The sequence below is a fragment of the Pleurodeles waltl genome, chromosome 12 (assembly GCF_031143425.1).
Source record: "Pleurodeles waltl isolate 20211129_DDA chromosome 12, aPleWal1.hap1.20221129, whole genome shotgun sequence".
NCBI classification, from domain to species: Eukaryota; Metazoa; Chordata; class Amphibia; order Caudata; family Salamandridae; genus Pleurodeles; species Pleurodeles waltl.
In genome coordinates, this window is record NC_090451.1 from 690,309,324 (window position 1) to 690,335,537 (window position 26,214).

The 26,214-nt window shown below is 44.2% G+C and overlaps 1 protein-coding gene across 1 annotated transcript in view; it reads right to left on the bottom strand.

The window, feature by feature from the left end:
• Positions 1 to 232: 232 nt before the first annotated feature.
• Positions 233 to 26,214, bottom strand: part of ACADVL (acyl-CoA dehydrogenase very long chain) — a 52,756-nt gene continuing 26,774 nt past the window's right edge. The window contains exons 11-20 of the mRNA XM_069215533.1: positions 24,087 to 24,191; positions 23,690 to 23,776; positions 22,259 to 22,321; positions 21,740 to 21,841; positions 15,782 to 15,879; positions 15,381 to 15,453; positions 13,893 to 13,965; positions 9,161 to 9,233; positions 8,840 to 8,915; positions 233 to 1,411 (exon numbers count right to left, since the gene is read on the bottom strand). Of these exons, the coding sequence (XP_069071634.1) occupies positions 1,274 to 1,411; positions 8,840 to 8,915; positions 9,161 to 9,233; positions 13,893 to 13,965; positions 15,381 to 15,453; positions 15,782 to 15,879; positions 21,740 to 21,841; positions 22,259 to 22,321; positions 23,690 to 23,776; positions 24,087 to 24,191 (888 nt within the window). The 3' untranslated portion in view covers positions 233 to 1,273. The remainder of the gene's footprint in view (positions 1,412 to 8,839; positions 8,916 to 9,160; positions 9,234 to 13,892; positions 13,966 to 15,380; positions 15,454 to 15,781; positions 15,880 to 21,739; positions 21,842 to 22,258; positions 22,322 to 23,689; positions 23,777 to 24,086; positions 24,192 to 26,214) is intronic.

The following is a 26,214-nucleotide window of genomic DNA, read 5'->3' on the forward strand; positions in this document are numbered from 1 at the left end:
GCAGAATAGCTTTGTGCTGATTATAAAGTATCCGATTTAGTGGCTGGGGTTCAGTGTGAATGACTCTTCTCATAATGCCTCATATGGGTGTTATGTCAGTGCTCTGGTACTGGTGTTACAGCAAATAGTTGTGCTGAAAGAGTTAATTCTGTCAGGGCCATTGTTACAATGTGGCCCTGCATTGGTTCTCTGGTGAAGTTGTACTGTTGATGATTCAATTTTAACAAGTGCATAAGCAGAAGAGAAATCAAGATATTTATTGAAAGGCCATCAAGTCCAAGCACAACAGTTAGACAAACACATTAGTGGCTGTGGCATACAACAGTCTATCCCATCCACCCACTCCCAGAATGCTGAGGGCACGTCTCTGCCTCAGCCGTGGCATGACAGCCCTTTCTCGCCGCTTCAACAGTTCACGGCCCCCAGGGACGCGTGTGTGCTTTGACACTGCATGCGCCAAATGTTTTTGGATACACTTATAATAACTCATTTTTGTTGCTATAATAATGCATTTTTGTCTTTGCACATTTCTTCGACTACATGAGAGCAAGGATCTTCTCACATCTGGAACCAGTTTTTGTGTTTAGAAAGCATGCTGTTAACCCACCTATAGAGGCAAGTTTTTCCAAAGCCACCCCACCAGTCTTATCTGAGTGAAAGGTATCTCTTTACAGCCCAAGAACCAAAAATGACACAGTTCTGCCCGGGCAGCAAGACGTTTCTAATCACAAGCAATGTAAAGGGCTACAGCTCTTTAGTTGCTGGATCCATACTTCCCATGGTGTCTAATGTTACATCCTGCAGCCAAAGAGGGGTAATCCACATTTCTGGCCTAATGAGGGAACTGCTCATCTCATGAATTGCCTGGTTGGAGATTCAGTCCAAACATTAATCATCAAATGTCCTCTGAATCCATGCCCCATGGGATGAGCGAATCATTCCATGCGTGTAGAAAATAAGGCGAGTTGTAGAACACAATGAGCACATCATGCTTGTCCAGTCAGAATGAATGAAAGGTAACACACTGCAATGGATAGGAGTTTTTTATGTAATGTCCTGAACATTTAAGGCTTAGAGGAGGAATTCTGTAAGGCAATTCAGCTTTTGGATGTGGCGCTCTGGCTCCCCCCCCCACCTGATGTCCGTTTCTTGGATGCCCCGCCAGTAGGAAGCGTTGTTGCTTGAGAGTGGTAACAATCTTGTAGCGTTCCAGGCAGTGGTTGTGCGCACCCATCCGCAGCTCAGGCACAGATTGGTGAGCGTGTTGCAACGTCTAAAATCCCAGTGGGTTGGGGGAGACCACCCCTCCATTCTCCACCAATGCCTTAGATATCATTCGCATATTCTTGAAGACTTGCTGGGAGGTGTCTGTGTTCAGCAACTGCAGGTTTTCTTGGATACGTCCATAAGCCTGAACAGGAAGGAATGGAGAGAGACATTTGTTAGTTGCTGCAAAGATCATACAAGCCCATTTTCTAAACTCACACACATGACCACCTTGCCATTTGTGCAAACATTTCATGACTAATTAGTGCTACTAAACAGATATAAAAGGGTGGGAGGCAGAGAGAAGCTGCACAACCAGGTGTGTGATTGGTATTCACATACACCCTACAAGTTTGCTGTTTCTGAAAAGGGTGCATTCAGAGTTCAACGGAGAGCAGTTTTCTTTTCTCCAAAACCCAAGTAGCCCTGTTGCATTTGGCAGGGATTAACCACAGGAACAAGAGCAGAACCGGAAGGGCCCCTGTCACGTAGGGCCAGATGTAGCAAAGGGTTTTTCCCATTCTGTCTCAATGGAAAAATGTGTTCGTACATATGGCCCCAAGACTGCAAACCAGGAGAATGCACCAAAGCTGGAAGGGGTGGGCTTAGCTGGCCAAATTGAGCCAAGGATAAGGGAAAGACCAGAGGCGCTAAGGAGACAAGCCTTCCTTACTTTGAGTAACGTCTCATGGCAACCCTAGGAGGCCATCAAAGAGAAACTGGCTCTTTGGAGCCACTGTCTTTTATCCTCTCCTCTTTTTCTACAAGTTAGCAGCAGTCCACCGTATTGGCAAATGACTAAAACTGTCTGGTACATCATTTGCTTAGAACAACAGTCTGATTAATTAATTCATTTAATCACTCCCCCCCCGGCTTCAACTAAATAGACTTTTAACCTAGTATAAGAAGTCTGTACTGGTTTTCTAACTAGTAATGCACAGGTTTGCTACACCCTGTGTTTTGGAGAGGTTTAGGGTAGAGCTAGGGGAAAAGAGCTGGGTCTCTAAGCATCAGACATGCTGGTTGGGAAGGCATGACTGGTGGTGTGTAGTGAGGGGCACTGCCACAAAGCTGGTTCCAGGAACCGGCTTTGAATGCTGACTGTTAGAAATGGCGTCTCTAGTTGGCAGTCGGTTTGCACCCTGTCCAAGTAGGGACCCTCACCCTAGTCAGGATAAGGGAGATACCCGCTCAGATAACCCCTGCTCACAACCTTGGTAGCTTGGACGAGAAGTCAGGCTTATCTCAGAAGCAATGTGTAAAGCATTTGCACATAACACAAAGTAATAAGTGAAAGCACTACAAAAGGACACCACACCAGTTTTAGAAAAATAGCTAATATTTATCTATATAAAACAAGCCCAAATACGATAAAAAAATCCAACATACAGAAATAAAAATATGAATTCTACAAGATTTACTCAAAAATACAGTTCCTTGAAGTCAATAGCTTCACCTGGGGCTAACAAGGCGTAGTGATCAACAAAACCAACCGTTCAGGCCGGCTGTAGCGTCACGAACCAGCTACGGTGTCGGGAAGACCCGCAAATAGTACCTTTGGAATTGCAGAGCGTCGTGATCCTTGCGGTGAGCTCTGGAGAGCGGCGTCGCAGTGTCTGTTCTGAAGTCGGTGCAGGAGTTATCAGACCCTTGAAGTCACATGCGTTGCAGATCGAACTCTGGGCTGATGAAGTCAGGAGCGCTGGCGTGGATGGCATCGGGCCTGCAGTGTGAAGCGGGACTATGCGACATGCGGTGCCCACAGGTCATGGTGCAAGCAGCGGCTCAGCTACAGCATCCAGCGGCATTGGTGAGACCAGGGCTGTGCTGTGAAGCGGGGCGGTGCGACGTGCGGTGTCACCAGGTCACGATACAGGCAGCGGCATCATCGTTCCTGAAACACTGTTGTCGGTAGGCCCAAGCCGACGGTGCTTTGTGACCCTCATGAGCGGTGTCCACAGGCCACGGTGCAGGCAGGGTTGCCTGGTGACGACACTGGAGTTGATGGTGCTGGTGGGTCGGGGCTGCGGTGTGGGACAGGACGGTGCGTCGTGCTCCGCACAAGCGATGTCCACAGGCCACGGTGCAGGCAGGGTTGCCTGGTGACGACACTGGAGCTGATGGTGCTGGTGGGCCGGGGCTGCGGTGTGGGACCGGAAGGTGCTTCGTGCTCCTCACGAGCGATGTCCACAGGCTACGGTGCAGGTAGCGGCATCGGTGTCAGCAGGAGCGTAGTCGTCGTCGGGGGATGTCCAGGCTTCGGTGTGAGCAAGGCGATGCCGGAGTGCGGGGCCCACAGGTCCCGGTGTGAGCAGTGGCTCTGTGAAGTTGTCCGATGACGGCATCGGTGTGACCAGGGTCACAGTGCGAAGCGGGGCAGTGCAGCTACGTGCGGCGTCGGCAGGTCACAGTGCAGGCCAGCGGCATTGTTAGTGGCGTCGCAGAGGTTTTTCCTCTTGGACAGCACAAAACACACAGTTCCCAGTGCTGCAGGTTGAGGAAACTGAAGTCTTTGGTGTCCCTCAGACTTCTAACAGTAGGCAAGCTCTACTCCAAGCCCCTGGAGATCTGTCTCAAGCAGGATACGCAGCAAAGTTCACCCTTTGCTCTCTTCTAAGGCAGAAGCAGCAACTGCAGGCCAATCCAGCAAAGCAACACAGTGAAGAGACAGTACTCCTCCTCCAGCTCTTCCTCTTGGCAGAGGTTCCTCCTCATTCCAGAAAGATTCTAAAAGTCTGGGGTTTTGGGTCTTCTTCTTATACCCAGTTCTGCCTTTGAAGTTGGCAAACTTCAAAGCAAAGTCTCAAGTGTCTGCAAGATCCTTCCTTGTCCAGGCCTCAGACTCACACCAGGGGGTCGGGGACTACATTGTGTGAGTGCAGGCACAGTCCTTTCAGGTGTAAGCGACCACTCCTCCCTCCAATCTAGCTCAGATGGCTCATCAGGATAGGCAGACTACACCCTGTCACTGTTTAGAGGAGAGGTGTAAACAGCCCAACTGTGAAATTGACCCATATGGGGAATCCACAAAAGGGCAGAGTCACAGAATGGTTTAAGCAAGAAAATGCCTACTTTCTAAAAGTGGCATTTTCAAACTCACAATCCAAAAAACAACTTCACTAAAAGCTGTTTTTTTAAATTGAGAGTTCAAAGACCCTAAACTCCATATTTCTATCTGCCCTCAAAGGGAATCTGCGGTTTAAAGTTATTTAAAGGCAGCCCCCATGTTAAACTATGAGAGAGCTAGGCTTTGCAACAGTGAAAACCGAATTCGGCAGTATTTCACTGTTAGGACATGTAAAACACACCAGTACATGCCCTACCTTTTAAATACACTGCACCCTACCCATGGGGCTACCTAGGGCCTACGTTAGGTGTGCCGCACATGTACCAAAAGGGAAGGTTTGGGCCTGGCAAGTGGGTACACTTGCCAGGTCGAATTGGCAGCTTAAAACTGCACACACAGACACTGCAGTGGCAGGTCTGAGCCATGTTAGTAGCATTTGATTTACAGGCCTTGGGCACCTCTAGTGCACTGTTCTAGGTATTTACCAGTAAATCAAATATGCCAATCATGGATAACCCAATCACCAATACAATTTACATAGGGAGCGCTTGCACTTTAACACTGATCAGCAGTGGTAAAGTGCGCACAGACAATAATCCAGCAAAAACAGAGTCCAGTACACCATAAAAACAGGAGGTCAGAAGGCAAAAAGACAGGAGAGACACGCCAAAAAGCTGACAGGTCTAACATTGACCAAGGAACATCAGGAGTTTTACCATCAGTTTCTATACCTGTACAGTGCTCTGCTGCCTTAGTTATGTTTGCACGGTACATACATACCACAGCCAGACACAGTGTCTTCCAAAGCAAAGCATGCGTCTGCCCAGAAATCCAAACACCTACTCCTTTTCCTAAATGATTACTAATGATGGTGCCTACACAAGGTTGCTCACAGCATTTCTGGTAAAACTACTCTGACTATGAGAGACTAGTTGTTGCCCAAGAAAGGAAAACAGTAGACATCTGTTCATGGCATGATGTGCTGTAGATTCATATGCTGTGCATAAGCTTGCCATCTAGTGTTTGGTTTGGAGTGGTATAACTTGTTTTTCTTCAAAGAATGTTTTCGAGTCACGGGACCAAGTGACTCCTCCTCTCTGTGATAGTGTGAAAGAGAAAGATGTCCATGCATTGTAATTATGTAGGCGTCTGGGTAGGAGGGAGGGCGCAAGTGAATCTACAGCGCTACATGCCACGAACATATGTCTAGTGGTAAGAAACATTTTCCGATCAATGTCATGTGTGGCTGTAGATACACATGCTGTGCACAGACTGAAAAACAGTCCCTCCATAACGCAGTGGCTAGTGTGCAGGAGTTGCAATCATTTGGAAAAGTGTCATAAGTACAGCTTGGCTAACATTAGCTTGTTGCCCTGCTAGTACGGCGACACAATAGTGTTTTGTGAAGATATGCGGTGAAGACCATGTACCTGCTTTACAAATATCTGCTTTAGGCATGTTCCCAGTGAAAGCCATTGAAGCACCCTTCTCTCTAGTGGGGTGTGCTCTAGGTGTGAGACGTAAGTTTCGTTTTGTTTTAACATGGCAAGTTTGAATACACTGGACTATCCACCTAGCTATACCAGCTTTTAAAACTGGGTTTCCTTGATGTGGCATTAAAAAGGCCACAAAAAGTTGTTTAGTTTTCCTGAACTCTTTGGTTCTATCTATATAATACGTAAGAGTCCTTTTTACATCAAGAGTGTGTAGAGCCCTTTCTACCACAGTGCGGTTGTGGAAAGAAAACTGGTTGTTCTATTGATTGATTGATATGAAATTGGGAAACTACTTTTGGTAGAAATTTAGGATTAGTTCGAAGAACTACTTTATCTTTGTGAATCTGGAAGAATGGTTCTTTCAGGGTTAAAGCCTGGAGCTCACTGACACATCTAAGGAAACTGATAGCCAATATAAAAACTATCTTTTAGGACAGGAATTGTAAGGGACACAAATGTAGTGAAGTTTGTCCTTCTGCCACAATTTTGCAACCCTTTTTGCGATGCTCCTCAGGGAGATACTGAAGGAGCTCTTCTATGGCATCCCAATGCGCCCTGTCATATTGTGCAAGCAAGGCCTGTGCTTTAGCAATACGCCAGTGATTGGCTGCCTGAGCTGCAACCTTTTACCAGCTGCATCTACATTTTTGCTTTCCTTCTCAGGAGGGGGGAGTGTTTCGTGCGGATTGACCATTGGCCCTTTTGCGTGCAGCTGACTTAACAATAGAGTCGGGAGGAACCTGAACCTTCATGAACAGAGGGTCTGTGGGTGACACCCTATATTTTTTATCAACTCGGGGAGTGATAATGCGTGCTCTTCCTAGCTTATCAAAGATCTCATCAGCATGCCGGAGCATGCCTGGAAGCATGGGAAGGAACTGACTCTCTTTATGTGCTGTGGCAAGAGTGTCAAATAGAAAGTCTTCCTCGATAGGATCAGGTTGCAACTGTTCATTATGAAATGTTGCTGCCCTAGCTATGACTTGCTGATATGAGGTGGAATCCTCAAGTGGTGATGGTCTAGCTGGGAAGAGATCCAGAGCACTGGGTGTAATAAGATCTGGATTATGTGTGTCCCAGGGATCTGGGTCATCTAATGTGTCTCCTAAATCATATGTCCCATGTGGGGGTGAGTTTTCTGGTGTAAATCCAGATGGCGGGGGAGATGTTGGTGGAGAGGACTGAGGAGAAGGTTGTGGAAAAGATGAAGTCTTATCATTGGTGGGCTTCTTTTGAGGTGGAGGGTTATCAAGTGCCTCTTGAAAAATCAATTTTCTCTTAATACGGCCTGTTCCCACTTGAATATGATAGCGCTGCCAAGCGTCCATAACTTCAATATATGGTTCCACCAGGGAAGGGGTAGTCGAAGACTGTCCAGAATGCACAGGAGTGGAAGAAGTCTTTTTTTAACTTTTCAGCTTGAAGTTTTTAATCCGTGCAGTGGTATCAGCACTGAAACAGAGGAGGGCAGTTTTTTGGTCGTACCTAAGCATCGTGTGCACTAGGTCGAGTCGGTGCCGAGGTGGAGCTACCAGAGCCCGAGGTCAATAAAAAGTTATTTTTTTTTTGGTGACGAGCTGAAGGGTGGGGCATCTGAAATGGTTTCTCGGCTCTGACCATGGCCGGAAGGCAATGGCAGACTGGTGACCTCTTTAGATGTTGTTTTAACAGTTTCTTTTCCCCCGGGGCTGCAGGGGTCTTTGTACTCATGGTCTGCTCCGACTGCAACAGCTGGCTTTAGATATCTGACTGCACTTCCGAGTCGCAGTCTTGGATCGAGAAGGCCTCTTCTTGCTCCGCCTCCTCTTGTGCTTGCCTCCCAGAAGATGTCTGGTGTGTCCTCTGGAGTCCGAGACGCCATTTCCAGTCGATGAGCTCTTTGGTCTCTAAGCGTTTACTTTGACCGAAAGAATTGACATGCATCACAAGTTTGTTTGTTGTGTTCCGGGGAGAGACACAAATTACACCCCTGGTGTTGATTGCTGTGAAGGAATTTGGAATGGCATCGGGGGCAAAAGCGAAAATGGAGTCCATTCCATCAGGTCTGCATAGCCAGACGCCACATGGAGGATGTAGGTCCGAAGAGGGGCGCGGACGCCCCGAAGAAGGGGGAGTCGGTTTTGGGATTAAAAATTCAACCTAGGACAGATTATGAGAAAGAAAATGCGATCAAAACAATACCATCGCTGAACGGAAGACGGAGAGAAAACTGTTTGAGATTGTATCGAGCCAAGATCTCGGAGCAAGAGCAACACACGTCCGAACCCGATGCCCGAGAGAAAACAATCTAACAAAGGACTCAATGCCCATGTGCATTTTCACCGAGAGAAGGAGTTACTTGATCCCTGACTCAAAAACGTACTTGAAAGGAAAACAAGTTGTACCACTCCGAACCCAGCACTAGATGGCGAGCTTATGCACAGCATGTGTATCTACAGCCACACATGCCATCGAACACACAATTCGGGCCTCATATGGCATGTACAAGTTCATAAGAGTTGATTTCTTTTGGTTCTTTTCACCTTTGTTCCTTCAAACCAAAAACATAGGAAGACTCTTTGTTGGGCAGCATCCGAGTACTTCCACGGTCATAGTGGGTTATCAGTGGAGTGGAAGGTGATGGGGCTGCAAGGAGTTTCTAAAGGCAGCACCTGAGCTCTAATCCAGCTGTGCAGAAGTGGACATTACTAATTTCTTGTTTGAAGAATTAGTAACAACTCACGCAAAGTTTAAAAAAAAAAATTAAACATGGCCAAACTGTAAAGGATAAGAGAGGTCTTATAAGGAGCTGCATATTATAATTTTCTTTTCTTGCGGCTGAGTGTGAAGAGTAACCTGATGATGGAGAATAATCAAGAAGGAGCTAATGAGGCATATGACTTTTTTGAGTCAAGTGTGCTCTATCAGCAGAACACAGCAGATGAAAGCTAGATTATCTATGCAAGACCCTGTCATATAGGCCTGTGAACTGTTCACTCTCCAGTAATGACAGCTAATACCCAGACCTCACCTCTATGCACCAGGTGTCGCACAGCATTTTCTCGTGCTCAGCAGTTGGATGTCCCTGGCTGAGAGAGCGGGAAGCCCTGCAGAATCAAAGGATAGCGTTAACTGTTATGTATGTACCTCAAAGAAGTAATCACACATGCTCCTGCCAATCAAACAGGGTTAGCGACCAAACCTCCAGTCAAACCTCAATCTAGACTTCATGCAACCAAGGTCAACTTTCAAGCACCTCAGAAACATGTTCTCTAGCCCATTCTTCAAGTGCTCACCTAACCACCCACTTTCCCTACAAACATCACTGCAATGCTGGACAGCACAGACTTACCTGGAGAGAACGACCACCATGGCATAGAGATCAATAGCGCTGTCTGCCACTCGACTCAGTACAAACTGCTCATCTATAAACAGGACAAAGCAATGTTACAGCAGTTACAGGTCAGTGAATAGAGCAGGCTCCATAAAGAATTTCTGGTCACAAGATGCAAACGAATATAAAAATTGCGTGAGGCAAAAGCACCGCACCAATAATAGAATCACAGATCGCACGCTTTGTAATGGAGAACGACAAGTTCTAGAAAGTACTGTAGGATAAAGAAGTAGGATATGTAGGAGCAGAGTACTTGCCTACATTGCACAAAGATTACTTAAGAGCTTCAGGCTCATAACCGCTAGGCAGAGCTACAGTGTGTGTCAACGTCATACTTCATGGCATCTAAAGTATTAGGCCATAAGAAAGAATCAGAAAATATGCCCTGTTCTGAAGTTTGTCCCAAGGATGCACTTGATTGCGATGGTAATACAGTATTTATACTGCACTGTTGCTACAACAAGCTACAGGTCAGAGAACACATGGGATATATGGAATTACAGGTCTCAGAAAATACCACAGCATGTAAAATTACTTGAGTCTGAATTTACACTGCATATTGCAGAAGGCTCAGCTGCAGGACCACAGTGCCAGCCTTCTCTGGCTCAGCATCAAGCAAATCAACCTGGGTGGACTACCTCATGCCTGGAAATTCATGACACTAGCTGAAGAATAACACCAAATTACCAGATCCACAAGCACTTAATTCAGTGGCTGCTCACACCTGCTTGCTTCAGTTTGACTTCACGTCAAAAGCATGACCAATCTGGTCACCTTCTCAGTACAAAATAAAATGACTTATTCAAAGTGGCTCACATGCCACAAAACCACCCCTTCTACACAGAGCAGCAACTTCGTAATCTCTCTCTAATCAAATCCCGCTTGGTACGACACTGATCCATTTACTGTACCAACGTAAGATTTCTTCCTATAGAGCATGTCAATGCTGCTCATGTTACATAGAGCTTACATAAACATGGCCTTGCTGTCATAGCATGAACTAGGATGGAATATCAAATGACCCCACCATCATGGTGCACAGGAGACATGGACCTTGGGGTTGGGGGACACCGCACTTGGTCTACCATTGTACTGGGTAGGTTAAAGAATGACCGGTCCTACAATTCGTGTTAAGATTTATTTGAAAGAAGCTCCACCAGGTAGCCATGTATTTTAATATATCCCAGTTAGGAGAGTAGTTAAGAGGTATTCACAATGACAATGTCTCTATCATCGCTTTGCAAAGTTCCTGGTGACAAGAGTTTCTATATGATGGGCTCTAAGCTGATATCCATGATTAGTCACTAGGAGCTCCTCTGTGCAGGATCCAGCAGCACACTCTTGCTTTGATCCATATATTGATTACTTTTAAGCACTTGCCTTTTTAAACGCCAATTAGACTTTTAAAATAACACTTTAGAAACAGAAGCGCAAATCTTGTTATATTTCATTCTTAAAAAGTATTTTAAAAAGTAGCTGATGCACAGCATGAGTTTAATAGGACAATACTTAACTGTCCCTTTCACGAAACCAGTGTGACTTTCTAATTCCAAGGGAAAATACTCTGAGAGTTCATTTTCCGCTTTATGCTATCGTGATCACCCATCACTGGATCCTGCCTACCTCCTAGTTCACCTATCTTCAACCAGAAAACGTATTTCCAAATATTCGGTGTGGGCAATCTTGAACTGTGGTTTTCTTGCAACACTACATTTGTTCATCTTCCTTCACAGAAGCACTGTGCCTTCACTACGCGTGAAGTACTCCTCACCTGGCTTTAAAAGCCTGAGGATTTACATAACATCTATATCCTTGTGTCCCTGTCTTCCAGCCATTCTTAAGGGGTGTTCAATTTTCACCAAAAAATGTCTAAGTAGCACCCTGTACAACAAAGAGCTAAGGGGCAGGAAACATTCCAGAAATCTCCTCCTTTGTGGCTGGTATCGAGTCCACAAAAAGCATCCTAGGCTGCTGTTGCTTCCATCTGAGCACAATACTTAATGCTGTATTCACAAGATGGTTCGAAAAAAGGAAGACAAGACTGGGTGTGGCATTCCTGTGGTTCCTGGTTAGCATCAAGGGCTAGATGTAAAATAAGCTTGCGCCCTCTTACTTTTCATAATCAAGTCCGCTCTCACACCGTCCGTATCAAGTCATTCCACTGGCATTCAAGGAAAACTTGCAAGCAAACAGAACTTAAGAGACTCTTGATATCAACATTGAGTGGGTCATCACCTTTTCTTCAAAGTAAAATTAAAAAACATAGACTACTCACTCCTCAGGAACCACAAGAAACATTTAGAACAGTGGTTCTTAATCTTTTCATTCTGTGGTACCTTCAAGTAATCATTACTGGAACCCGGGGACCACCACAGTATAAATATTGAAATCCGGGGACCTCCCCACAGTGTCATTTTCGAAAGCCAGGAACCCCGGCCTAAACAATTTTGATAATTTGAACCACAAAACACAAATGATGATATTGACAAACATATATACAAATATCACAATTTTAATGGGAAGGTTGAAGCTTTAATAAATTAAATAAAGGCAACTCATCGGCCATAGTATATTTCGGTTTGATGCACTTGAACTGTCCCAAGAATTAACCTAAGAATACCAAATTAATTTTTAGCTTTCAATTTCAAATTCCTTCACATTTACAGAAAATTGAAAAAATTTCAATTTTACAGTTTGCTTCTTTATTTATATACACTTTATTAATCTGTTAATGTTATTTAATTTTCTAAGCAGCCGCGGACCCCCTAATAGGCTTCACAGGTTAAGAACCACTGCTTTTCCAATTGAGGATACAGCTTCGGAGGGGTACATATTGGTAACTATACAGAGGACATGCAACATTCCCATTTCCAGGAAGGACACAATTTCTGGGTCTTCACAGTCTTTTGATTTTTCCCTTTCTACAACTTCACTGACTGAATCACCCTTCAGAATATTACAGTGGACAACAAACTCTTGTCACTGGAAAGCAAAGCAAGAACTTCCTGTATTGTTCTCCACTTGAAGAGCTGTACCTGAGACTGCAATGGGGCAAGACTGTTTAGTAGGTTCTGGAGAAAGTAAGTCACCCCTGAGTTCAATGAGAAAGATGTATGGCAAACCCTCTTTAATTGCTTCCCCTCAATCCTTTGCAGGTGTGGTTACACCACATGCAAATTTGTCTTGCAAATGCCCCATCCTATTATTTATCTCTGTGCCACCCCAATCCCTTGGCAGAAAATCACTCTGAGGACTCCAGAGCTTGATTGTCAGCTCTGCCTTCTAGTGCTTGATGCACACACTGCGCAAGATCTCAGGGGCAGTGCAGAGAAATCACATCACCACAGGCCTAAGGAGACAACTCTGTCTGTCATGGGCTGCCACAAAAATACCCAGGAGGTCCCAGCAGCAGTTCTTAGGGCACCAGACATTCAACAACTCCATTCTGCTCAGCAAAGAGAAAAGAGGTATGCGGATGGAGATCACAAAATCATGGCAGCCATCCTGCCTCCCTTCCAGTCACCCAACTTACAGACTTCTTTGTTAACTATCCCAGTGTCTAAAGGTTTTTTGCAGGGCCCCAAGTGTCCCTCTTATTGATGGGAGGTAGCATTCCTAGCTGCCATCACCACTGAAAGTTTAGTGAGATCTTACAAGAGGTTTTGTGCTCTTATAAGTTTTACAGTTTTACACAGAAGAAAGGTGGCTTTGAGTAGTCACCCGACTTTTCTTTGAGAATCAACATCGAATTTCCATCTGAATGAGAGTATATTACTTCTTTATCACATACACGCCCACTGTGGCAATAGGGTTCTGCTACACTCCGGATGCAGAAAATGCAGTTTGCCATTATTTAGAAGAGATTATTCTACACGGCCATTTGTCAATTATGAGGATATCCCTACAAAAATAGAAACATTCAGCATTTCCAAGGCCATTAGAGCATGTCGTAATGACTTGCTCCCAAACACAGACAAATCCCTATCAGTGAAGACTATAAAAATAAATTATACTAATTGATTACAAAAGTTTACATAAAGAAGCAAAATGTAAAATTGGAAATTTTTCAAATGTTCTGGAAATTGAAGGCTAAAATTAAGTTGGTATCACGGGGCGAGTGAGGCTGCAGCAAACAGATATAGTATGGACGAAGGGTGGCCTCAGTAAACTTTTAAAAAACGCATTCTCTTTACAATTAACATTTTTTTATATTTGTTTGTAAATTTAGTAAAATATTTAATAATGTATGTATCTTTTTGATGAAAGCTTGTTTCTGTATTTGTGTGTAATGTTTTGCGTTTCAAAACATCAAGATGTATTAGGTGGGGTCTCTGGCTTCCAGTAATCACTCAGCAGGGTTCCCAGATTCTTTAATGATTAAGTGTAGGTCCGCAGAAGGCAAAAAGCGTACGAACCAGTGAACTAGAACTAATAGGGCACTGGTGTGGGCCCTTTGAGACACCATAACAACCTAATTTATAGGCCCAACACACCAATAAGTCCCCCTTCAACACCACAAAACATCTCCAAAAACATACCAAAAATAGGCTAGATCAGGGCCCCTTTTGCATCAATCTGATGAAGAATTCACCAAAGAGCCGACCATGCCCTTTCTTGCAGAGGAAACTGTTGGAAGGCTTGTTGTCACAATTTACGGTAAGGTGTAGATTCGATAGGTGAGTTTACGTACCAATGATCTTCTTGCCATGCTTCATAAGCATCGTCTCCACAACTCCTCCGAACTGCTCGATCGCCTGGACGGTCTGCAGATAAGAGGAGGAGATAAAGGTCAGTGTGTGCATGAAGCAGGAAGGCAAGCAAGTATTATTTCTTTCTACCTAAGGCAAAGAAACCAGTTAATCACCTATAATTATGGTTTGTGCGGCTTGAAACTCCTCTAGACTAACATGCTTTGCACAACTTCAACATCTAGTGATTGGGGCTTTAAATCTTTGTGTTTCTAAAACTTTTCTTAGCTCGCGGGTGACAGTCAACATAGACCAAGCCCCTGTGTGATGTGGATACTTTGTAAACTTGTATAGAAAGTATGAATAAACCTCTAGAGGGGGCGGGGTGGGTAGCTGGGTGTCACACCTGTTACATAGGCTTGCACTAGACACCGCTTACCCATCTTCCTGTCTTGTTCGCTCAACAATACAGTTTAAAGTCTGGATGCAGCTGTGATTTTATATTCTAGTTACATGGTGGCCAAAAGAGGTCACTGCACTAGGTATGTCCTTTCTCAGTTGCTAAGATGAAAGCGTTAAAGTGCGCCCTGGAGAGGAGCACCATTATTAATCAGATGCATAAATGAGTTCCCCACAATGCATCTCTCTCACTCTCTGGTTAACCTCACTTGGAAAGGAGGGTTTGACATGTTGTTCAACTAATACAGACTGCTGGCATATGAATTAAGTTACTAAAATGTAATAGTACTTATGTTTCTTTTGTGGATTCTCTGTTGTGCATTCACAAATTGTTCATAAATCCTGTCATGTGGTGGTAATGATCAAATACAATGTTGTTGACTTGGGGCAAAATTGCAAACTGTGGATGTCAACAAGAGGCATGGCTATATAATATGTGGTATGACTCGAGATGAATTTGGATGGATACTGACAATACCAACCCATTTTGACATTGCTTTTTGTACCACAGTCTTTGGATGCTTGAATGGTAGCAGAAACTGTTTGTGTGCGCCCAGCAGTTATCATGGGAAGGAGCTGAGGACATACTGAATAAGTAGACAAACACCAGGGAAGAAGATATCGGTGATGCAGCCCTAGGGGCATCCCTCAGCAGCACCATTGCTAGTGCTTAATTTGCAAAACAATGAGTGCCAGAGCTCAAAACTCTGCTCAGAAGACTGCGGACAGTGCTACAACATATCAATGCACTGAAAACCCAGGCAGCGTAGTCTTAAATCCACCTCAGGCCTTCCTAATCCACTGACGGATACTCTCTGCATCTCACTTTGTTCTTTCCCTTTGTGACAGCCTATCTGTCCTCTCTTTTTAAGCCTGCACTTGACACTCTAGGAAAAAGCAACAACACTTGACATGGGATCTTGAGGATGACCTCCTCTTTGTGACTGTTTCCTGTCCCAAATCTTCGTGGCCCTCCAGACATTCACCTTGTCCATGAATAAGCAACATCTTAAAAATAATGCAATACTCACCAATTCTCCGCTCTTCTCCAGCTCAGGGTGGACTGTCCCCTTCAGGCTGAGGCCTGTGCTGAATCCTGCTTTCCTGTGGAGAGAGTTTCAAGTCATCAGTTTTCACAAAAATACATTGCCAAGTCCTCCTGCTGAACTGCATTTCAACCAGAAACCAAGCAAGTAGGCAGCTCTGGTCATCAAATGGCTTCCATAGCATTGTCAAGAAAAATATTAACATTTTTCTACTGGAGTACCTGGCATATTATACTTCACGTTCTATCCTGCCATCTCTCGAGTAATTATTACCAGAAGCTCTTTCCCACCTCCCTCAATTTCTCCAGCATTTTGTGTATAAGGGCTCTACCTAGTGCTCGTTCGTCAGCCTCCAAACTTCTTCATGAACCAGAAACCATCCTTACCGCTTTACCCGCTTGCTGACCTCGTTCATCAGGAATCCAGCGTTCCCCAGTGGGTTCTTTAATGCTTTCTGCAGCCCCTTCAGCTGGTTCCCTGCATTCTAATAAAGGAAAGCATCACATTTATGTTTGGATTTCTCAGTAGAACCGCCAGCAGTGGAAAGAAGACGATGAGGGACAAGCAAGGGAGGGGGAATCTATAAAAATGCCAGTGTGGAAAAAACTATCCAGTTTTCAAAATGGGGCATTTCTGGCACCTCCCAGACAGCATCACAACTGGACAGCTACAATGACTTTCACATCCCACACAAACAGACCCTAAAGAATGTGTTCCTAACACAATATAGAGCAGGAGCACCATAAGCTTGATCTTGCTGTGCCAAAAGAGGTCGGCTTACAGAATGTAATGTCATTAAAAACTGTCTTCTTGTTACTCACTTCCCAAGCACAACCTCAACACGAGCCTGGGAGACATGCATGGTGTAAAGGCCCCTCTCTCTCTTTAGGAGTCTGAGGTGAGCTATGACACACAGAGTATCAACATGCCATTTTGTCTCGGGTGCCATAATGTTCCTGTCATTTGTGCTCCAGACAATGTTTTTGTAATTCCACAACTGCCAGCTGGGCAGAAAATCCAGGTCAGTGATAGACGACTGATCTCAAAGTGACTGACCATGCACTTTATCCCAGGCAGATGTGAGAAAGGGATTAAGTAAGGAAAATGTTAGTTAACTACAGTTGTTCAGCACTGAACAATCTTTAATCAAGTCACATGCCTAGTTTATTCCTCACTGTCAGAATAGGATGATAGGAACCCCTGGTAATCAGTGCTAACAAAGTCGGTGCCATTACACTCAAGAACACTGAACTAGCCACAGGTTACATACAATCTTTATGCGTAACCCAAACTTCCGCAAATCCGCTGCTATCACCCTCAGACCTTTCCCAGACAGAAGCTTTCAAATGCCAGCTTTTCTAGCTGGTTATGTGTAATAACCATGTAACTGGAGCCTCCAAAAAGGGAAGGTGGATGGGTAGCATGTAAATCTATGAGAGATGATGGAGAACTGTAGTTTAGGCTATGTCATTTTTTTCCTCCCCCAGTATTAGAGCATTCATAGATTTGCATGCTTGAATTAAGATTACCAAAGCAGTAAGTAAATTGCATAAGCCGGGTAGGAAGCTTATATTATAAAAAAAGACTTGTAAGCATTGCTCGAAATAGCCTACTGCATGCCACAAACCTTTAGACAAGAGTGTTTTGTTATAGGCCTACTTTTAATATATGGATCAAATGCTACAAACTGCTAATCCACCTGATGGAAATCTTTCAGATTGATTTGTATTTTGTAGGTAAACTTTAATCCACCTTTTAATGCTCGGTGAGTCCAATGCTCTGTCTTCTGCTGTTCTGGTTTTGAAAAAAATGCAGGTAGAGCGAGATTCTCATTTCAATGGAATGCCAAAGGACCTTTAGGAACACATTTTGTATTTGTATGAGAAGTCTCTTTGTTTTGTAAAAAAAAACAAGTTTTTGATTTTTTTCAAGGATAGAACTTATTCTCTTATCTGACATAATAGCTAGCAGGAATGCTGGTTCCCAAGAAAGGTGGTTTATAGACGCTCTGTGAGTTGGATTGAATGGTGGACCAACTATCGCTGTGAAAACAGTCGTTAGCTCACATTTCGGTGACAGTTTATTCTTTGGAGGAAAATTTCTAATTCTTTCTCTTAAATTCTTCAATACATCTATCCAAACACAAGTTTCATTCGGAGGTACAGCAGAAATTAATCTGAAGCCATTTCTAGAGGATTTAGCTTTTCTCTTTTCACCTATAAAATTAAACTCTTCCATTTTAGATTAGATCATACTTCCCAATGGTGGGCGGATAACTGGTCATTTCAGAGCCTGCCTACAGTTCTCATAATGGTAAGACATGAACATATATCCAAACTCTGAGTACTGATGAGCCATGCTGTGAACTGAAGGGACGTGGATTTCAACTAAAGGGACGTGGATTTCAACTAAAGGGACTGTGGATTGGTGTGAGGCATTCGTCCCTTGCTCTCTGAAAGCAGCTGGATGTCTGGCTTGAATTCAATTGGTGTTTGTATTGACAGGGTTCATAATTCGAAATGCAAATTCCCACATGCCCACACTGGGGTACCAAGATCCCCTCACATTGTTCTCTCTTGATTTCGTTTAACACTCTATCAAAGGAATAGGTTAGTATATGTACAGAACTTTCCCTGTCTAGTTTATTGTGAAGCAGCCTCCTACCATCAGCTTGTGATCTTGGGGAATGCGAGGATCTGATCCGTCACAAACACGTCCCTTTGGGTACTGCTCCATCTCTGAAATACCCAGTCTAATTATTTGCTGTTTATCTGCCATTCAGGATATTCCAAGTGCTGCCAGCTTAGATGTTCTGCTCCGTAGCTGTGAATTCCTGGAACATGTTCTGCACAGCAATACACACTGCGTTTGATGATTAAAAACCATCAATTCTGAGCTTGTCCCACCATGCTTGTGAACAGAATGCATGTGGTCGTACTGTGTGTACCAATCATGGCATGGAATCTTGCACTGCAGGAAGGAAGACAAGGAGCGTCTGACTGCTCACAGCTCTAGGTGATTGATGTGGAGCAGCAAGTCTCTTTAGGACCACAGATCTTTGACATGCATACCCACAATGTGTGCACCCCATCCCAAAGGGAAGCATCTTTAGTTAGGTATATCTAAGGCGTGAAAAGCAATAGAAATTGACTTTTGTATACATTTTCCTTCTTCAAACACCGCTCCAGAGCTTGTGCCAGGGGACCTGAGGGGGTATGATTATAACATCGTCCCAGTCTTCACCTACTTGTTGTAATTGCAGGTTTAGCTGCTCTTGCACTACTCGCATGTGGAGATGACGTGAAGAACCAACAGGATCCAGGAAGACATTGTGTCCAGAATCACTTCCACAGTTCGTACCACGCAGTCTCCTGTTATCAGTAAAGAGGCCTGGATCATTAATGTGTTGCCCCTTTCTAGAGATGGTTCACAGTAATCCCTTGTGGGAACCGTAGCCCCCCAAAATACTAAATCTGTTGCTGGAATTAGATTTGATTTTTCATGCGGATAGCCAATACTGGGCTTGAAAGATTTATTAATGACTTTCTGGTCATATCTATTGCCTCCTGCTGTTATCAGCCAGTTGTCTAAATAAGATACCTCGTAGCCTTTTCTTCTTAGAAAAGTTGCTACTGGAGCCTTGTATTTTGTAAAGATGTAAGGAGTTGACTTTAGCCCCATGTACTGGTAATGCTGACCTGGAATAATGGAACAAAGGCTCGCATGAATCGGCATATTGAAATAAGGGGTTTCTGCATCTAATTATGTTATGTTCATTAAGAATTCTCCGATCCGGAGAAAGGATAAGATTTCCAGGAGCGTGATCAAGCGAAAGCTCTGCTGTTTGATGTCTTCGTTGAGGTTCCTTTGGTCCAACACTGGTAGCCATTCACCTGTTTTTTTTAGTATAGTTAAGAATGTCATAGAATCCTTGGTTCTTTTCTGATATTGGCACTTCTAATCTGGCTCCTTCCTAAAGTAGCTTAGCAACTTCCAGACACAATTAGATGTTTGTCTTTCTCTATTCTTGGAGAAAGGCTTTCTCTGAGAGTCACAGGGAATGACTATGTCTGACAGTATCTAACACTCCTTTGACTGTTGGCATTTTCTGCCAATCCTTTAAGAAGTAACCCCTCCAGCCCAACTATCCTCCAAAGTATTTTTCAAAAACATTTTGCCTAGGACTCTTTCTTTAAACCTGTGACTAGCATGCAGGCAGCTTAGGCATTTGGCCTGTGGATCTACCTCCTAGAACGTCCTTTTCCCACAGACTTTACAAGCCTTGTAAAGAGATTCATCTCCATTATCTGCGCTTTGTCTCGAATTTTCCTGAAGATTAAAATGGCTTGAAAAATAACTTACTGAAAACAATATTCCAAATAGATATAGTACTCCAGAGGATTTCAAGAAGTGAACATACAGTAGAAAACCTGGCAGCCGGAAGCCTCTGTCGGAAAAAGCAAAAGCTGAGTGGCTGAAGTTTGTGTCAAATGTAAAGATGTAGTCTATGGCTAGATACACTTCTATGTTAACACTGATTACCAGGAGTGTGACGACAGGGAATAATAAGTCAAGAATGTGAATCAGTGAATGATCTATTGCTGGGCAAAGGAACACTTGGCATTGTTCTGAACTATTTTTAGATCTGACAGATTAATGGGGACATGTTAGGAGTGCCAAAAGTATTCTGCATGTCAACATTTCTCCTGAGTTGAAAAAGTGTCTGGGTGCATAACTCCTAGTGGGTTTAAATTTAGATGCTATAATCAAAGGAAACAGAACTGCAGAACAATATGTTCAACTAAGCGGGCACGCGCCACAAGTATGATGCAATTCTGCCTTCTAAAAATCAAACAAGTGTAACTAATAAAATACTGTGACTATCAATATGGTTTTTGGCCAAGAGAAGGCATGACCTCCTCAAACATTAAGAACATACAAATGGATAGATCCGTGTACTGGATATCTAGGTCTGTCATTACATTCCCTGCACAATGACAGAAGTTGTGGTATAGCTCAGCTAAAGGGACAGTAGATGAAAAGCACAAGAGCTAAATGGAGGAAAAGGCACATTTTAAAAAGACGTGACTGACAATCAACACTTGCTTGGCAACTGTTCAGAATCAATGCCTTTAAAGATCATCATCAAACTACCAAGCAGTCAAAGCCTCTGGAACAGATCTAAACTAAGTGGGATCGAGAGCTCAAAGAGCCATGACTTTGTGACAAACAGGAGATATAGATTCCCTCAGCAGATCATAACTACTGAGGTGATGTCTGCCAGTCTCCAACCCGCACGTGAGATCTATTACACTATCTGGATCAGAGTTTGGGTCACTAGAGGGCCAGGGTCTCATTCTGACTGAATACAAAGGTAAAGTTAATGGTGACGGGGGCACAAGAGATTGCAGGAAGTTGGGCATCAGTTGCAATAGTGTTAAATTGTAAACGTACTGCACAACTGGAGAAGACATGGCATATGGAGAGCAAAAATCAAAGTTTTATAGATGAACAAACACCTACACCTAGACCTATACTGCTGAAAGCATAGCAAGTCCCCTGCAGCAGGTGGGCAGAGGCAAAACTGCCCCAGGCATGTGTTGCTGTGTGGATTTCAAATGGTAACAATTTTTAAGGCTAATGAGGTTGACAACACTGTCATGTGACAGCCTGTCATTGGGAGACACAGACAAGGATAGGCAAAATAAGCTAATGCTCGAATTCTAAATAAGTAGCAGAACAAATAAATCAGTGAACCACTGTCTGTTAAAACCTGCTGTGCAGTCACTCTTGGGAGACTCAAACTATTCTTGTCCTCCTTTCTTTTCATGACAGCTTTGCTTTCTTACGAACTCTAAGGTTGTTTTCTACAATCACAGACGTGGCACACCTTCATAGATGGCAAAATGCTCCTCCTGTCCAGCCCAAATAAAATATGTGGTTTAAAATGGTCCTTTACTAGAAACACCCTCACCCACTTTGATTTTGGCCCCAATCTGCACAGTGACCTGTGTGTCCTGCAGAACCTACGCTTCAAATGGGTGGGGCCATCGCACCACCATGCTGGGGTTAGAAGATCATAGCTCGTTACAGCCCGCTGCTCAGTATGAGCTAGTGGTAGCCCTGATCTGAGTGCAGCCCTTAATACAGCAGTGTGGCTGCTACCAGGCCTTGCAATTCACCCTCTCGATTGCTCTTCCCCTTTTTATTGAGAGTTCCTGAAACGCGTGATCTTCAGATGGTCTTGAAAATGGAGTATTTCACCAGAAGCAAATCAAGAGGGAGGGAGAGGAGGACTACTAAGGAAAGAGGGAGACAGAAAAGCCTACGGAAATATTGCTCACCTGGAAACCATTCAGGGCCACAAACAGCCTTAGGATGTCATTGGTGCCTTCAAATATTCTGAATATTCGTAGGTCTCTCATAACTTTTTCAACGCCGGCGTCCTGAAAAGGGAAAACATTAATTCAGGGGCCATGATATAGCCTGAACGATCCTTTAGGTCTCAGAACTGAATTGAGGGGAAACTGTGCAATGGGTGGTGACCACCACCTAAATCCAGAAATCTAATTACAATCTTACACCTACTCCTTGGCTCAAGGAACACACTACTATCTGCTGACTAGTGTTTGTCCCTTTACTTAAATTCCCACGACATAGACAAGAGTACCCAAAGCCTTCACCGAAGAGTCTGCGGTGGATCAACGAGCCTCTTTCTGCCGCCACAGACTCCAGGATAGGAGGCAACTTGTGGTTACATAAATTCTGTTCTCTAGCTAGAGGTCTGTAACCCTTAGCTCTTTCTACGATTATAACCTTTTACCGTCCAGACTTTGAGTGTGGCTTTTTGGGGTTCTACTCACCTTCATGAACCCCATTCCCCCCATGATCTGAATACACTCGTCTGTGACAGTCCAGGCCGCCTCCTAATGGGAGAAGATAGACAAGAGGGTTAAGAGAGACATTTCATTAGTGGTGTTTTCCCCTTCACTTGGCTCCCGACAATCCCTAGAGCCAAAACTTGTACCGCATCACCCGCCGCCAGCGTTCCTACACCATCCCCTCAAGCCAACACCCCTAGCCCCTACACCACGCTTACTCACCACAGCCATCACTCCTGCAGCCACTACTATTTGTCCCTAATTAAGGTGCCTGCTACTGTGAGTGATGGGGACTATGACAGCAATGTTTCTGTCTGGGGAGGGCTGCAGCAGTGGTGCCACTTGCTTGAATGAGTCCTAGCAGCCTTTACTGACGCTGTCCTGTTCTTCATATAAGTAGGCGAGTGGTAGCATTTACGTTTCTTGGTAACATAGGCTAGAGCTGTATTATGGGTGTCCTGTGTTTCACAAGGCTGCAGTCCCAGAGATGGGGTCCCGCGAATGGATTGCTATAGATGTAAGCGGGGTTCCCTCAGGAAGGGTAGGGGAATGGTACCAGTTACATTTCTTGTTCAAAGAGGCTAGGGCTGTATAAGTGGAGTTCCCTGTTTCATGGGGACAGGGTCCAAATGGTGCGGTCCCATGCATGAAGAGGCTATGGATTTAAGGAGGGGGCCTCAATTAAGAAGGAGTGGTAGGCGTTACATTTCCGCCTTCACAGAGGTCAAGGCAGATTAAGTAGAGTCCCTTGTTTCATGAAGAAAGGTCCCAAAGATGGGGTCCATTGTATGAAGAGTCCACGGATGTAAGGACCAGTCCCATATACAGGAGTTGGGGGCTGTAGTAGCTGTTCTGGATTACTTGTTCACAGTGAGTAGGGCTGTGCAAGTGGCATCACTGGTTTTATGTGGCAGGGGTCTCGAGGTTGGGATCCCATGTATAAATATGCAAAGGATCTAAGGAGGGGTCCGGTATGCAAAGAGGAGAGGAGGAGATGTGCGGTTACATTTCTTGTTAAAGAGAGTTGGGATGTAGGAGTGGCTGACTCATTTGATGTACCTTAGGCAGTGGTGTTTCTTGTTCAATGGGGCTAAAGCCGCACTCACTAAATGAACTAGGGCAGCAGCAGAGTACCCAATTGAGTAGTGGGCTTTTGTATTCAGTAAAACAGGTGCTGTAGCATGTGCATTCCTGGTTAGCAGCTCTGGGGCTAGAAGTTTCTTTTTTAGACAAGATAGGTCTGTAGCAAGGACTCCTCAGCTGCGGGGAGGGAGAGACACAAATGCGGTCTTCTCAAATGCGGTCTCTAATTCATGGGGCCAGTGCTGCAGCAAACAACTCTCTATGAACAGCATGAGGCAGCTCTGGATCATGCCAGTCTGCCTTGATGTGCTTTTACAGAGAGATACTCACGGAGCCAAATATCTTGCTGATGGCAGCTTCAATCTGAAAGTCCTTAGCACCCGTGTCCATGTTTCCGCTGACCATGTAGGCCATGGACTGCAGAGGAAAACAAAGAGTCTTTAATTCAAAACCAAAACACAAGGGACAACTAATGTCTCCTTTAGATGAAGCAGCAGCATCAGATTTCATCTCAGGCACCCACTGCACATCGCAGACCCATCAGGCCTCTGTGAGCCTCACTCGCATCTGCATATAAAGCATTTTGGCCTAGTCTCCCCTCTTTTCTTCCCCATCAGCTACACCTTCCCATCTTTGTCTCCATCACCCCCACATCAGCTTCTTTTTTTTCTAGTTAATGTTCCTCTTTCCTATCATAGAGTTACCACTTGGGTATCTTTGTCCTTACCTCAGTAACATAATGCAGCATGGCCATGCGTGCAAGTTTCTCCTGGATTATCCCAAAGGTTTGAATCTTGCTCCCAAACTGAGTGCGGTTGGCAGCGTGGTCCGCCTACAGTCAGAAAACATAAGGACAACTCTCGGTCTGAGACTGGACTGAAAGGAGGAGAGAAACAACAGAGGGCAGCAAAAAGATCTCCTTAAGACTGTGGATGCCAGAGGGGAGAGAATAATGGAGCACAGAAAGCATCAGGCTTGCTGGCAAGATAAACAGTAGAAGCCAGGTCATGACACAAGACAGGGCCCCAGTGACACTGAGGGCAAAGTGGGACAGGAGAAGAGTGATTATCAGGGAGACAAGCATTACCCTTAGTGTGGTTTGAAGGACAAGAGACATAATTGGCGAAAGGCACAAGAAAACAATAGCAGTTGAATGCCTGGGGAGGAGCAGACACTTCTGAGAGACGAGTGGCTGGACAGTGCAGAAACAGTCAGTGAAATGAGTGAGATTTAGTAACTAGGTCTACTAAAAGGTGTGCTGTGGGTTGCTAGGAGTACGTTGTGGAGTGAGACAGTGTGCAAGGACCAGAAACTTCTCAGGGGAAATCAATGTCAGCATATTAAATTCACAATAATCAAACATGAGGATGCCATGGTCAGGATCTTGTTAGAGATATGGATTAACAAGAAACCATGCTTCTGGGAGATTTTTGTTTCTAGTGAACTGATGAAAAATTAACTTACAAGACAAGCACACAAAACAAGGTCTATCACTTTAAAACATAACAAATTTATACTGCATCTGTCAGAATTAAACAATGGTTAAATAATGGTTAATCTGGATAAAAGCATGTGCCTTAGTTAGAAAGGACAGCTTCCACGATATACATAGACTGTCAGTTTAAATTAAAGCGACTGGCATTAGGAATTTATAAAATGAGGGTTAATGTCTCCATATTGCGTTTTTGGGTCCTGTTGTGTCACAAGTGTAAGGCCCACTCACACATGAGATACTGTTTTTATCAGGAGACATTTAGGAATGCTGGGTGGCTGGAAATTTGTAGATCCCCACAGATTATAGGATTTTCCCTCACAGAAATGTGAGAAAAAGGTGCATTTTAGCAATGAGGTTTGCAAGTGCTTCTAGATTTAAAAAACACCTAAATAAGTCCACATGAGTCACCCTACCCTAGACTCCTCCGGGGGTCTAGTTTTCCGAAATGTCTGTGTTTGGTAAGTTTCCCTAGGCCGCAACTGAAAATCTAAAGCTAGCCACAATGCAAAAAGGGTCTGTTTTGAGTGGAAAAATTAGATCTGTACATGTTGGGTTTTGGAGCCTTTCCTGATGCCAGCACAAGGAACACAAATAAGGTGAAGTTTTTAATCAGGAGACTTGTGGGAACATTGGGTGTTAGGAACTTTCTGTCACCGAATGTAAGGAAAGTATGTATTGTTAGCCAATGTCTGAGGTTTGAAGGGCATTGTGGGTAAGAAAATATAGACTGATCCAAGCAAGGCACGTAGCTGCCAAGGTTTCAGATTGCTTATGTGTGACATTTTCATAATTTCAGTGTACTTATGAGCGACAGTCAACAACTAAATGTGTGACACCCATCTGAGCAGCAAGAAACTGTAGGAAGGTCTTAAAACTCCTGAAAAGCACCAGACATTTAAGGGCACTAACCTAGTGCCCGTGTAACCTAATTGTCCTGTAAAACAAATGTGTAACCATGATATTAAACATTAAACAAGTCTTTCAGAGCCAATACTTTATTAAAGTTCTGTGCACTTATGAAGACATACTCTCAGTTAAATACAAAATAAAATACTTACAGGATGCAACAATATACTATTTAAGTCCACAGTTGCATAACAACTGGACAGAGTACACCACTCCATTTGGAGCCCTGCCCAGCCAGCCGCAGCACCGGAATACAGCCTGCCTGAGGAGAGTGAAGCTGAGGCTCAGGGAGGTTAGCAGTAATAATATTAATTTTCATAACTTCAGCTTGATCTAAATAATTAACATCAATAATTATTGTTGTGATCAGTGATCCATGTAACAATCTCTCAGAGCTGTGTGAGTGGAGAGCAGTCCCAGCCCGGCGCCCTGCCTGCAGCACCAACATCCCACA